The sequence below is a fragment of the Lemur catta genome, chromosome 4 (assembly GCF_020740605.2).
Source record: "Lemur catta isolate mLemCat1 chromosome 4, mLemCat1.pri, whole genome shotgun sequence".
In the NCBI taxonomy this organism is placed as follows: domain Eukaryota; kingdom Metazoa; phylum Chordata; class Mammalia; order Primates; family Lemuridae; genus Lemur; species Lemur catta.
The window spans coordinates 10,456,454-10,470,601 of NC_059131.1; the positions used below are offsets into that span (position 1 = coordinate 10,456,454).

General features: G+C 33.1%; 1 protein-coding gene across 1 annotated transcript in view; it reads left to right on the forward strand.

The window, feature by feature from the left end:
• The window catches only part of DDX1 (DEAD-box helicase 1), a 34,207-nt gene extending 21,137 nt beyond the window's left edge, over nucleotides 1-13,070 (forward strand). Inside the window, exons 15-26 of the mRNA XM_045549062.1 lie at nucleotides 355-453; nucleotides 2,576-2,665; nucleotides 3,376-3,564; nucleotides 4,226-4,277; nucleotides 5,967-6,113; nucleotides 9,021-9,112; nucleotides 10,415-10,487; nucleotides 10,606-10,678; nucleotides 10,762-10,804; nucleotides 11,559-11,654; nucleotides 11,950-12,070; nucleotides 12,745-13,070. Of these exons, the coding sequence (XP_045405018.1) occupies nucleotides 355-453; nucleotides 2,576-2,665; nucleotides 3,376-3,564; nucleotides 4,226-4,277; nucleotides 5,967-6,113; nucleotides 9,021-9,112; nucleotides 10,415-10,487; nucleotides 10,606-10,678; nucleotides 10,762-10,804; nucleotides 11,559-11,654; nucleotides 11,950-12,070; nucleotides 12,745-12,875 (1,206 nt within the window). The 3' untranslated portion in view covers nucleotides 12,876-13,070. The remainder of the gene's footprint in view (nucleotides 1-354; nucleotides 454-2,575; nucleotides 2,666-3,375; nucleotides 3,565-4,225; nucleotides 4,278-5,966; nucleotides 6,114-9,020; nucleotides 9,113-10,414; nucleotides 10,488-10,605; nucleotides 10,679-10,761; nucleotides 10,805-11,558; nucleotides 11,655-11,949; nucleotides 12,071-12,744) is intronic.
• Nucleotides 13,071-14,148: the final 1,078 nt, after the last annotated feature.

The window sequence follows — 14,148 nt, forward strand, 5'->3', positions numbered from 1 at the left end:
TCTGAGTAATGGTGGAATTGGGATTTGAGTCCTGGTTTAATTTCAGAATTTCAGTAAATTCTTTGCATATTTACTTGGGAAATAAAATTTTATATGTTAGACTGTATATATATGACAGTTGAAGATTTCAAAATAAATTTAGGTCAGAATTCAAAATCTGCACATTAATTTCAAACCAAATACAAGTTAATATATGGCATTATCTATAACTTTTTTTATGAATTTAGAGTTGACTATGACTACTTCAGTATGCATGTTTTTATTATGAATAGACAATTATTGGTTGCTATTTTAAGATAATTGTAATAGTTCTTCAGTTTTCTTTCATTAGGTGTTTATTTTGCTGTTTTTCAGGTAGATATAGTTGTAGGCACTCCAGGAAGACTGGATGACTTGGTGTCAACTGGAAAGCTGAACTTATCTCAAGTTAGATTCCTGGTCCTAGATGAAGCTGTATGTTGAAATATAGTCATGCTTTTTTTAAAAATGTTTGCTTATGTTTTGAGATAAAATATATAAGATGAAGAAAAACTACAACTCAGGCATGGTCTCACTACCTAGAGATAATCGTTGTTAGCAGTTTGATATATTTTCATCAACTCTTTATGTTACATAAATATTATTTTATTATATGTAGTTGAAATCAAGCTATGGGGAATCTGGGAAAATTTTTAATAAATGTAATATAAGTAGTAGGTTATTAAATATGAAATGTCCGATTTCCTTAATTACCAAGTTTGATAGTTGATATTTCTGACATTTCACTTTGACACTTCTTGTTTTATTTGTACTGTGAAAGTACATCCTTAGTCTTGCAAACACATGTTTTGGCTTGTGATTATCTTTCAAATTTTAGAGCAATTTTTGCGAAACCATGGATAAGTCAAAAATTTATGTTATTTTTGAATATGAGTTCTGTTGTGGAACCAACGCAGTGCAGACAGCTCAAAATATCAACAAAGTGTTCGGGAAGGTTGTAGCTAATGAATGCACCATCCATGGTTTGAGAAGTTCCATTCTGGTGGTTTTAATCTTGAAAGTGAGCCCTGTGGGTGACCTGAGACCAAGGTGAATAATGATGAACTGAAAGGTATAGTGGAAGCAAATCCATCTCAACCTACATGTGAATCAGCAAGGTTTAATGTTACTATTCCAGCAATATTGGACCATTTGAAATAAATCGGAAAGGTAAAAGAAGCTAGATTCTGCATGAATTACACGAGCATCAGAAGAGAAATCATCTTGAAGCTCGCCTTTCTTTGCTGTCACAACTTAAAAGTGAACATTTCTATACTGTACTGTTATGTATCATGAAAAATGTATTCTTTTTGACAATCACAAGCATTTGGCATAATGGTTCGGTAAAAATGGAATGCCAGAACACAGTCTAAACCAGAATATTCATCCAAAAAAGCTAATGGTGTCTGTCTGGTGGTCCAGTGCTGGTATTAGCCACTATAGCTTCATGAAACCTGGTCAATTGATTACAGCGGATGTCTACTGCAACCAACTGGATGAATTGATGAGGATACTTACGATTAAGCAGCAGAGGAGACAGGGTACTTCTCTTGCAAGACAATGCTTGACCACATGTCTCACAAATAATGCTGCTCAAACTACAGCAGCTAGACTTGGAAACTCTGTTATCCACTGTATTCACCAGACTTTGCACCAACTGTCTACCACTTCTTCCAGGCTTTGGACCACTTCTTGCAAGGAAAAATATTCAGTTCTCAACAAACTGTTGAAAATGTCTTTTGAGATTTCATTGCCACTTGGCTCTCCATGCTTTTTCACTGCTGGCATCAACAAGCTACAAATAAGTTAAGATGGCAACACTGTGTCGATAGTTTAGGCACATACTTTGATTAATGGTACTGCTTCTTATTTGAGATATAATAAACTACACTTTTGATTTGAAATTGGACATTTTATATTTAATGACCTAACATTTTTTTTCTGTCATTGTTTGTAAATAATTTTTAAAGGCTGTCTAATGATCTGTTATATGGATACTTTGTGGTTTACTTAACTACTCTTATTACTAGATAGGTAGGTAGGTTTACTTTTTACTTCAAATAGCTATCTTTGTGTAAACATTTTTTTGCATACTACATATTATTTCCTTATGTCAGAGATGCAAAATGTGGGCTATCTGAAAGGACATAAATGTGTTTGAGGCCCTTGAGACATATTTCCAGATTATTTTCAAGTTGAGTTAATCTAGTTACCCAGCACGGAGGATTTTTATTTTTTATGTTAAAATCATATGCTTAATGCGTTAGATGTGTTAGAAGCTGTTAACTCTAGTATTAGTATGGTTTTGGATTGCTTATTGTCACTGTTTCATATTTTAGTCACAAGGAACTTAAAGTTGAATTTTACCTTTATCCAATAGAACTTATATTTAAATATTCAGTAGAAAATAATCTATACAGTAGAAAACAATTTTGCAGAAATGGGGTTATGTATGTGTATGAAATATTAATAGTTTCCTTAGTGTTTTAAGTTTGATTTAGAAAAAAAGATTCCGATACTGATTAAAAACTTATATATTTCTTTGCTTCTCATGTAGGATGGTCTTCTTTCTCAAGGTTATTCTGATTTTATAAATAGGATGCACAATCAGATTCCTCAGATTACCTCTGATGGAAAAAGACTTCAGGTATAAAATTACTAATGCATCTTAAAATACTTGTAGACAATTGTTAACTAGATCAGGGTCAAGTTTTTTGTTTCAGTGTCTTGTTGTTAACTACTATATAAAATGTTTTCTTTGTTACCAGACTAAATAGTACACACAAAGATAATAGTCTTAAAGACTGTTTTTAGAAATAAAACAGAAGGGAAGTTTGAGGAAATTACTTAGGTTTTACAGAAGACTATAAGTAAAAAATTGTTAGTTGTTTTGTCCTGTAGAGCATTTAGGGTTTATCTTCCAGATTGTTAGTACTGCTTCCTATTTGAAAGAAAAATAACTTCAGCTATTAAAAAAGTTACCTTCCCTGTAGTTATTTCTTAAAATATGGCTCTTTTGTTTTTTTCACCTTTCTTTCTTAGGAAGTGTTTGAGAGGGAGAGGCTTTTGTGAGAAGGGGAGAAATAGTAACTTATGTTTTTTGATTTTCAGAAACCTTTTCATCTTAGCTTTTATAGGAAATCTTGAGGAAGAGACAGCATGATTTCTATGTGACAGTGAGGGAACTGAACCTCAGAGGGGACTGCCCCAAGTCACACTGCTAGTTGTTGCTACATAGAGTCTTAAACTTGGTATTGAGCTTGTCTTTAGAGTCCAGGTTAGCATATTTTGTGTCCCACATCAGTATTTGTGTGATATATTATAAAAATTTCTGAATTTGGGTTTTTCTGTTCTTAGGTGATTGTTTGCTCTGCCACCTTGCATTCTTTTGATGTAAAGAAACTGTCTGAGAAGATAATGCATTTTCCTACATGGGTTGATTTAAAAGGGGAAGATTCCGTTCCAGATACTGTACACCATGTTGTTGTCCCAGTGAATCCCAAAACTGACAGACTCTGGGAAAGGCTTGGAAAGAACCACATTAGAGTAAGTACTTTTTTAATGTTCACCTTTGCCTAGAATGAATTAATTCATAAACTACAGGGGCGCTTAATGGTGCTTAAAACAATCAGATATTGTACCAATGAAAAGTCCATTTCATTGACTGTGAAAGATGAGGCCTTTAAAAAGGCACTGAATAAGTGATGGACTCCAGCTTTTATTTTTCTCTCTTTATAAAATTACTTTTGTGATCAGCTTCTTTGGTATATTTTTTATAAATAAGATTACATATATATCTAATTTCATATACAATGATTTCCATTTTTTGTACCATTTTAGTAGGAACCCTCATCTGTGTCCTCTTGATGTGCCTTGTTCTCCTAAAAATCAGTTTCATGTGGTTGTCTTGTCATTTTCCCCACTGTTATTAGATTTAGCTTTATATAGTAAAGATATGTTTATTATAAATATACAATATTCTGAAAACCACATTTGCATTTTTATTACATTTAAAATTGATTGCCTTAGATGTGCAGTTAATAAAGGGTTTTTCTGAAACTGAAGAATGATTTTGCCTACAGATTGTAAAGACATACATCTGAAAGTAGTCTAAAGACAAAAACAATTCTCCTTTAAAAAAATGACACCTGTCCTGAACCATTACTTAACTACTCCCCATCCCTTTTTTGTCCCTTACTTTTGATAGACTGATGATGTACATGCAAAAGATAACACCAGACCTGGTGCTAACAGTCCAGGTAAGTTAAAAGAACTAACTATGTTGTATGTTGAAAGATTTTGAAAATGAATTAATTTATTTTGTTGAATTTATGCTGTCTATTCTGTGAAGGATGTGAGGTGACCTACAAAATTATAACATAAAATTTGAAAATAAAAGCATCAAAAATAATAAGAAATAGGGAAAAATCTGATACCAGTCAACTTAGAGGAATATTAATCACTGAATTTAGATGTTAGTCTCTTGGCATCTAAATCACAAATGTTTAGGATTATAGAATTCCCATTTATCATAGAAAACCAGCAAATTTTTCTGGAGACAGATTTTATATTGGCCCTGAGTTCCAGAAGAAATGCCATATAGGTCCTTCATATCAGGGATATTGGGTGAACAAAGAAAAATACCTTTAGCTACAACTTTGCAAAAGATACCAAAATGTTCTTGAAATAGTCATTTATTGATAGTTTTTAGTGGTAAAATACATATAACCATAACATAAAATTTACTGTTTTATCTGCTTTTCAGTGTACAGTTCAGTGGTATTAAGTACACTCATATTGTTGTACAATCATCACCACTATCCATCTCCAGAACTTTTTCATCCTTTCAAACTGAAACTCTGTACCCATTAAATATTTGCCAATTTTTAAAAAGCCTAATGTTAAATCCCAACTCAATGAAGATGCTTCTATGCAGAACTGAGACAATTTGTTTTTCGAGTATATATTAAGGTACATCATGATACAAGGATGTTGCTTCATGATACAAGGATGTTGCTTAGAGAACCTAGAAGAATAGATCGTAAGCCCACTAGGCTGTATGTCTGACTTTACATGTCTCAGTTAGATCATTGGCAAAGGTCAGACCACATTTGCTCCATGGTAGAATTAAAGAAAGTTCCTTTGAACTCAATTTTATATGTAGCTCCAAATTAACAAGATACATGTTCAATTATCCATATTATTGGCGGGGAGCAGAGACACTGCCAACTGGTAGTTCAAAATCTATTATACTGTTTGAGAATGCATTTTATAAAATTCCAATTTTTACTTCCTATATTTTCCTTATAAAAGTTTTGCTTTGTTTATATTACAATTAGAGATGAACAGAGACCTTAGGCGTATGTTGGGTCACATCTTATGTTAGTTAGTTGCGAAGTAACAGCTATAGCACAGCTTCACACTGAGACATAAAGAAGATTTGGAGGACAGTGACTAAGAAATTATTAAGTAGGTTTGATACTAAGGTTTTTATTCCAGAGTGAAGTATGAACTTTCTGGTGTTTAGATTGATTTAGAAAGTACATTAACTGTTTTTAAGAGGGGTTAAAATAATTGTATAAAACATTTATTGAGCATTTAGGGAAGTTAATGCAAAGCAGACTATGATTAATTATTTATGAGAGATAAGAACAAAGTTTTGGGTACGTATTTCTGTTAATTTGTATGTGTGTGTTCCCTCATAAGAGGCATAGTCATGGGTATTGGTGTATCCCATAAAGTAGCATAAAAAACATTAACAGAAACAAATAAACAAATGAATTAACTCACTATATAACCACATCTTATTATTTCTTGTCCTTAACTATAATATTTGTATTACAGTAGAATTTTTTAGGAGAATTAAGCAGTAAGTCTATGACTGTAATTACATGTGTTCATGACAAAGTCAGATTGAGATTCTTTTGGTTTTTGTTGTTGTATTCAAGAAATGTGGTCTGAAGCTGTTAAGATCCTGAAGGGAGAGTATGCTGTCCGGGCAATCAAGGAACACAAGATGGATCAAGCAATTATCTTCTGTAGAACCAAAATTGACTGTGATAACTTGGAGCAATATTTTATGCAACAAGGAGGAGGTAATTTTTTCTCACTTGAAATAAATTGTGTTTGTTTTCTCATTTAATAGATTATTAATTGTGTTGATGTAATTTAGAATGCACGCACAGAATTTAAAGCAATCATGGCACATCCTAAGTATCTGTGCTTATCCAGTACTTTTCCATATGATCAGGCCTAGGAAAAGCACTGAGAGAATTTCCCACATAGGTATCTTTTCTTTACAGTGAGCATGAATCTCAGCATTCTAAGGGTTTTATATCATTTGAGAGAAGGGTAAAGTTATTAACTTTAACATTAAATTTTAAAGTGTAGTCACTTAAATAATAGAATGCATATCTTTTAAATCAGTAAATGAGGAACAAGGGAATGAGGGAAAAAAACCCTAATCTAAACAAGGCTAAGAAAGGAATAGAAAAAAAATGAGAAAAATGATAGTTAGAAATTACAGAATAAAGGTCAGTGGTGGAAAAATCTGAATGTATCAGTAAACACTGTCAGTGGACTGAAGTCTTCTGTTAAGAGACATAGATTGTTAGACTGGATGAAATCTAGCTACATGACGATTATAAGGAACATACCTAAAACCTGAGGACATGGAATGATAGAAAGGAAAAGTAATGAAAAAATATTTATGTATATATCAGCAAAAATATTTACCAAAAGAAAGCTAGCTTTCTTAATAAGCTGTATTAATAAGAGATACAACAGACTTTAAGACTAAAGTATTCCTAGAAACAAAGAGGGTTGCTATGTAATAACATATTTAATCCACAATGCAAATAAAAGGATTCTGGTTTTATGCTTCTTATAATATCAAATATGTAAACCAATATGAAAAAATTCTCAACATAATTTGTTGTTATGGAAATGCAAAATAAAATCACAATATGATACTACTGTACATGCTAAACTAAAAATACAGCACCAAATTTTGACAAGGATATGGAGCAACTAGAGTATTCTTACACTGTTGGTGAGAATATAAAACAGTATGACCACTTTGGTAAAGGATCTTAGTCTTTTATAAAGTTCAACATTGCTATCTTTTGGCCTAGCGTTTTGACTGCTAAGACAAATGAAAAGACTTACTGACAAAAAGATGTGTGCAAGAATGGTCATGGCAACTTTATTTATGAAATAGCCTGAAACTGAAAACACTAGGTGTCCGTCAGTAGGAGAATGGCTAAACAAAATGTCAAATACTTGCACAGTGGAATACTAGACTGGGAAAGGGAATGAGGGTACTTTGTAGGGTGATAGTGATATTATGTGTCTTGATGGGATTTCGTCAAACCTCAGCAAATACATACTTAGGATTTATACATTTTCTTACATGCAATTTTTACATCAAAAAAAAAAAAACAAGGAAATACTAAACCCTAGTTAATGATATGCATGCTACACTGTGTACTGATGTCTGCAGTTTACATTGAAATGTATCAAAATATAAAAGTAAGTTGATGGATAGATATGTGGTTCATCAAGATGGTGAGTATACTGCTGTTCAGCATTAAAATTCTTATAGTTTTTCTGTATGTCTGACAACATAAATGTTGGAAAAATTTTTAAAGTAAAAATCAACAGATATACAAGATAACAAAAATATCCCATTATTGTAGTGGGGGAAGACTAACTCATCTCTCTTTATAATTGATGTTCATCAAGGAGATGGAAAACTCAGAAAGGATATAGAAAATTTGAACAATTTAAAAGTTTGAACTCATGGTCATATAAAGACATTACATCGTTGATTCCAGTGAACAGTGTAGTAACACGTTTTTTCCCCCAAGTCCTGGCAAACAGACTTACTTGGTTGTTTTAGTTATAGTGACTTTTGTACTAAATATTTTCTTCCTGTCCATGTTTTGAATGGAGGAGTTGATTATGTAGTTAGGAGTACTGTCAATCAAATAGTAATACTAAATTGTAATACTCCTTTTATCCTCTTTCCCTAAATATTCTGGTAACCTCTGCCTAGGAAACAAGTTTATCAATCCATTGCTAAAATCAAAACACAATATATAGCAGATTACAGGAGCTTAAGAGAAGGGATTAAAGGATCCCTACCCCCCTCCACATATACCTCAGCAACAAAGTAAGAATGTATATATGATACCTCCTTAAATCACTTGAATTCAAAATGTAATAAAACCTCAGTTGTATGCTTATAGAAGTTCTGGTTAGCTGTTATTTCACCTCTCCTTAATTAATTTTTGTATTAGTCATTTTGAATGGCTATCTTTCAAAATATATTGTTTCTTTGAGTTCTCAAGTATACTTTATTGAATCCAATTTACTGTGGAGCACAGTTAAGTAGCATCATTATTTGGGGCTGTTTAATAGTGGTTCCTACTGGTTCTGTTGATTTCCAGAAGGCTGTTTGCCCTTACCTTGGTCAGAACTGTACTGTTTTCGTTACTGTGTCTATCTGAAGAATTTTCTTTTCAGAGTTGGCTACCACTGCACCTGCCTCTACTCTGCTACGGCCAAGAAACCAGATAACTAAGTTGCTTAGAACACCTTGAGGAGGGCAGACCTGTGGGCATGCACTTCATGATGCTTATTTTGATTCTTCCAAGAATGATGTCTTTTGCCTACTTTTTGAGTCTTAGCTTTATATAGGATAGTGGGGTTCCTGGTGTACGCATAGGCACTTTAGTTGAAATACTGCGTTACCACTCCTTGTGCAGATTGGGAAGGGTGACTTAAAATGTCCATGAAAGGAAATCAATTTTATTGGTCCATAGAGTTCATTTTAATGGCATTTTGCTTGTGACAGAAATTGTGTTAACCGTAGTTTGTGGCAAGTTGGGGTATAGATTTTCATAGAACTTTGTGGTACTATTGTAATCTAAGTTTTATTGGCTTTTTGACATAGTATGTAATGTTTTTCAAGGTTAAATGTTCAATGTGCTTTTCACTAGGACCTGATAAAAAAGGACACCAGTTCTCATGTGTTTGTCTTCATGGTGACAGGAAGCCTCATGAGAGAAAGCAAAACTTGGAAAGATTTAAGGTACTGATATTTCGTTGGCTCCATTTCCTTAATACTTAAGGGAGTTGCATGTACTTTTAATCAGTTCCAGTTAATATTATTAACAATTTTTATCCTAGAAATTCTAAAATATTTCTGCCCTAACTGATGTATCTTTAGTTATCTTTGACACTCAAATGGTAAATTACACATTCTTTGTCAGCACACTACTGTAAGGAGAATTTTCAATTTAAGAAAATTTTAGTTAAATTCTTTCAGGTGGATATTTTTAGAAGAAATATCATTAGATAGTTAAGCCATGTCTGTGAGCCTTTAGAAAAAAAAGTTTATAGTAATACTCATAGGAAACTTAATTTATAGATTAAGATAGATGTTGAAATACAGTTTTATAGAATTAAATATATCTTGCCATTGTTTGGGGTAGACCTTCCTAGTTGTGTGCTTGTAGCACACGAACAGGCTATATAGGTCTTGGTTTAGGTGAGTGGGGCTTAAGCCACTTAGAACTGACGGTCAATAACCTCTGCCCATAAGCAGGCTCATCCATTCACCATGGCATGTTTACTTACCCAGTGTTTAGTGCAGATACTGTCTCTGGGACCCATAGTAGGAGAAAAGGTGGGAAGTATTGGGCTCAGGAACTTGGATGTTGTTTCCATGCTGAGCGTAATTGATGGAGATGTTAAACAATGTGGCAAGGATTCATTTCAGCAGCTGTGCTGCCCTTCTCCTGAACCAAAAGTCAGTGTGCCACCCTCCTCCAGATTTCTAATTTTGCTGTGCCTTGAGGCACAAATGACATCTAGAGGCTAATTTGTATTTCTTTGGTGAGATTTGGGGAGAAGGGACGGGGGGTTACCCCTAGGGGTTCCTTCCTCTTTAGGGTTTTGTCGGTTGTCACAAAAAGTGTAGCCTCAGGGTAAAATATCTAGTATTCTGGATTTATTTGAGTATGAGAGTAAAGATAATGTATATGTTTGTATATTCTGTTGTATTTTATCTTTCTCTTGAATTTCTAAATATATTTCTAAAGTCCAAGGATTTCTAAAGATTAAGCCAAATTTTAGCAATGGTTTAATATCTTTTATATAAGAAAAAGACAAGCAAGAATGAATCTAGTCATTGATTTATTCAACTTAAATATCATGTTTCAGCAGATCATAACATAAAACTTCAACACTTGGATCAGTAAATGATGAGTATCTGGACCTCTAATCTGATAATAACATTTTAGTTTTTAGAAGTCTCATTTAGTGAAAAGATAGGATTTATTTTTATTTTTTAGTGTATGTGCTAACAAATTTCTTTCTGTGTTCTCTTTAGAAGGGAGATGTAAGATTCTTGATTTGCACAGATGTAGCCGCTAGAGGAATTGATATCCATGGTGTTCCTTATGGTAAAAAAAAACTTTATACCTGCGGTTTGAATTTTATAGAATCTAAAGTAAAGCCTTCTGATGTGTTTGAAAAATTTAGAAACTCATGGCAATTGATAATACTGATTTTTATTTTTAGTTATAAATGTCACTCTACCTGATGAAAAGCAGAACTATGTACATCGAATTGGCAGAGTAGGCAGAGCTGAAAGGTAGTGCTGTAATTTTTTTCTCCTGTAAAAAAGCTTATATGCTTCAGGAATAAAGTCTAATTAAGACTTTTAAAATCTTTCAGAATGGGTCTGGCCATTTCCCTGGTGGCAACAGAAAAAGAAAAGGTAATCTTTTCAGTGTTCTGTTATAGTCATTGTGTGTTGTGATTTTAGACGCTGGAAATAAAAGCAGTTTGATTTTTCCATTTAAATGGGATTTAGTTGCGTATGGAATATAAATGAACTTTTTAATAGCATCTTTATCTCTATATTCTTTGAATGGACAAGTAATAGGATGAAATTTAGAAAGGAAAAATGCAACATACAAGTTTTCCTAATAGTCTTAATGTCATTTTCACCAAAAAATATTTAAACACTCTCTGGCATGGTGTCATGGAAGATTTTTTATTGAGGGGGAGTATATCAAAATTATTTTGATATAATTACAGATTTATAGAAAAGTTGTATTAAAAAGGAACTCCCATATGTTCATTGCCCAAATTCACTAGTCCTACGTTTTGCCCTATTTGCTTTATTATTCTCTTACATAAAACATTGGAACTTTTTTTTCATTTGGAACTTTATTTTTGATATTAATCTTGAGATAGTATGCTTCATTATTTACTTTTTCACCCTCGTTTTATCTGAGAATTCCTTTCTATCACTGACATCCATTTTAGAAAAGGTTTTGTATTATTCTCAAAAAGAACTCTTTTCAGAAGTTCTATTTAATGAGCTACTGAATAGTAGTAGTAATTGGATGACATATCATACCAATAATTCATTTTTCTAGTGACACAAAATGTTTAGAAACAAATATAGAATAGACTATTTAACATGTCTATATCTCCATGCATGTTAATATTTTTTTCCTCTTTAGGTTTGGTACCATGTGTGTAGTAGCCGTGGAAAAGGGTGTTATAACACAAGACTCAAGGAAGATGGAGGCTGTACCATATGGTACAATGAGATGCAGGTAAGACTTTGACTAAGGCTCACAAAAAGCTTATTAAAATTGGTAAAATAGACTGCATTTATCTAGAAAAATTATATTATGGCTTTTATCTATTTGTCAATTACGAAGAAAAGCAGCGAGTTATTGTTTATAATGCTATCTGTAGTTTGTTAATCTTAAGTTGTGATTTTCATCTCTTTAGAAATCTAACTTCCATTTATACTGAGCATTCTAGCCTTCCTGGCTTTATTTAATGCTATTAAAATGCAACTCCATCAAGGAAATTTTTATTTGGAAATTTTTCTTCTTTTCTTAGTTGCTATCTGAGATAGAAGAACACCTGAACTGTACCATTTCTCAAGTTGAGCCAGATATAAAGGTACCAGTGGATGAATTTGATGGAAAAGTTACTTATGGTCAAAAAAGGGCCGCTGGTGGTAAGCTTTGAATTATTTTAAATTCTATTTTAAATGTGAATGTGCCTTTTTTGACCCTCAGTTTAAGAAGAAAGTAATTTTATTATGTTGAGTATATTACTAACATATTAATCATTCATTCCTTATTACTCTTCTAGCACTTTGTCCATACCTGTCTTGTAGCATTTTTTATTGTATGATCTGTATGTGAGTGAAGGACAGCAGCTTAGCTGTTTCTTTTGAAGTGTTAATGTCATAAGAGTATTTGAACATTTTATGGAGTTATTAGGAAACAAGAGTATAATAGGTGATTTGAACAAGGAATCAGAAAGCCTTTGACTTAATTCAGGTGGTAATTGAGCATACTATTCCTTTGCCTGGGATGCTCTTTGTTGGCTTATTCCTGAAAATTTTTAAGATTCAGGCTAAACTAGTGGTTTCCAAACCATTGGGGGTGGGGGGTGGGGGGGATTGGGTAGGGGATTGGGACAGCTATGAGACCTAATCATTTATTTATATTAAAATAATTGATTTAACATTTTTCAAAGTCAAAAGTTCTGGAGGTAACTTGCCTAGTAGTTCATTTTTATTGCTAGAAGCAGTGTTTAAAGTGATATAATAGAGCCAAAGTATTGGCAACAAGTTATTTCAAGCATGTCATTTACATTACTTTGTAATTTGTGTGTGTGATGCAGGTGGAAACTATAAAGGCCATGTGGATATTTTGGCACCTACCGTTCAGGAGTTGGCTGCCCTTGAAAAGGAGGCCCAGACATCTTTCCTGCATCTTGGCTACCTTCCTAACCAGCTGTTCAGAACCTTCTGATTTTTACATATATTGCACAAGATTTGAGTAATAAAAGTCTGTAGTCTTAAAACTCTAAAACAGTTGTACTGCTTCCAAGCAGCAGTATTTATAGTAACTTAAGCTATGAATGCTAACTCTTGCATGTCAAAAAACATTAGTCTTAGGAATCCTTCATAAAATATGGCAGCCTAATAAAAATAAATTTGACAACTAGATTTTCATGAAGGTTTTTGTCTTATTTTAAAGTTATATTGATATAATTTTTCTTTTTAGGGAACACTATGGGCTTATGAAGTAGAATTTATGGGTGTGTGAAGTTGGCAGAGGACCTGTGTGGAAACACTAGGGGATATTCTCCAAGTAGAATTTTTCACAGGGAGTGTCCTAAATGGAGACAGTTTTCAGGTGGTTAAGATGTAGGTGTATATTGAAGCTAGAAGAGAGTTGTAACATGAAAGAAAATTGATGATCCTAAGGCAGAAGAACAGCATGGTTAGTTTGGAAGCCTAGAAGTTTTCAGGATATCAGTAAAGTTTCTGTGTCTAGATTGAAGACTGATACGATGTTGACAGTGAAGATGTTGAAGGATTATACTTTCTTTTTATGAACCTTCTTTCAAAATGATATATACCCGTCAAGAGGAAACAGTCTGCTGTCCCTCTGGGTCTTAAAATCAAACCTTTAAGCTCAGGCGTGGTGGCCCACGCCTGTAACCCTAGCACTCTGGGAGGCCGAGGCCGGAAGATTGCTTGAGCTCAGGAGTTCAAGACTAGCCTGAGCAAGACTGAGACCCCATCTCTAAAAAAAAAAAAAAAATATATATATATATATATATATATATCAAACTTTAACTTAGTTCTTTGGAGTGTATTTCCTTAAACACTGGCTCTTGCCTAAAATACTCAGAAGGAAAAAGGAAAATTTAAATACATATGACTGAATTATTCCTTTGTGCCTTTTGACTCTTAGTTTACAAAGTAGTTTTTTGGGGGAAAATTATTCTTGCCCCAGAGTTTCCTTAAGAGCACAGGCTGTTAGAATTTCTTGTATAATGGTTTTCAAAACCTTTTAATGCTGAAATATTTTCTTAAGCAAAGCCTTGAGTGAAACTCAATATAAAATCTGTAGTGGGAAAACTATATTACCTATTATATTGCATTCAGAGTTTGTGTGAAATGATTATGAAAATACCATTCTTTCACTTATCTCTAGACCACTTTTCTTTGGAGTTATCCTAAAACTATTATAATAAATCCCAAAGTTATTTAGTGACAGCTCTTTGCAGTGTTCA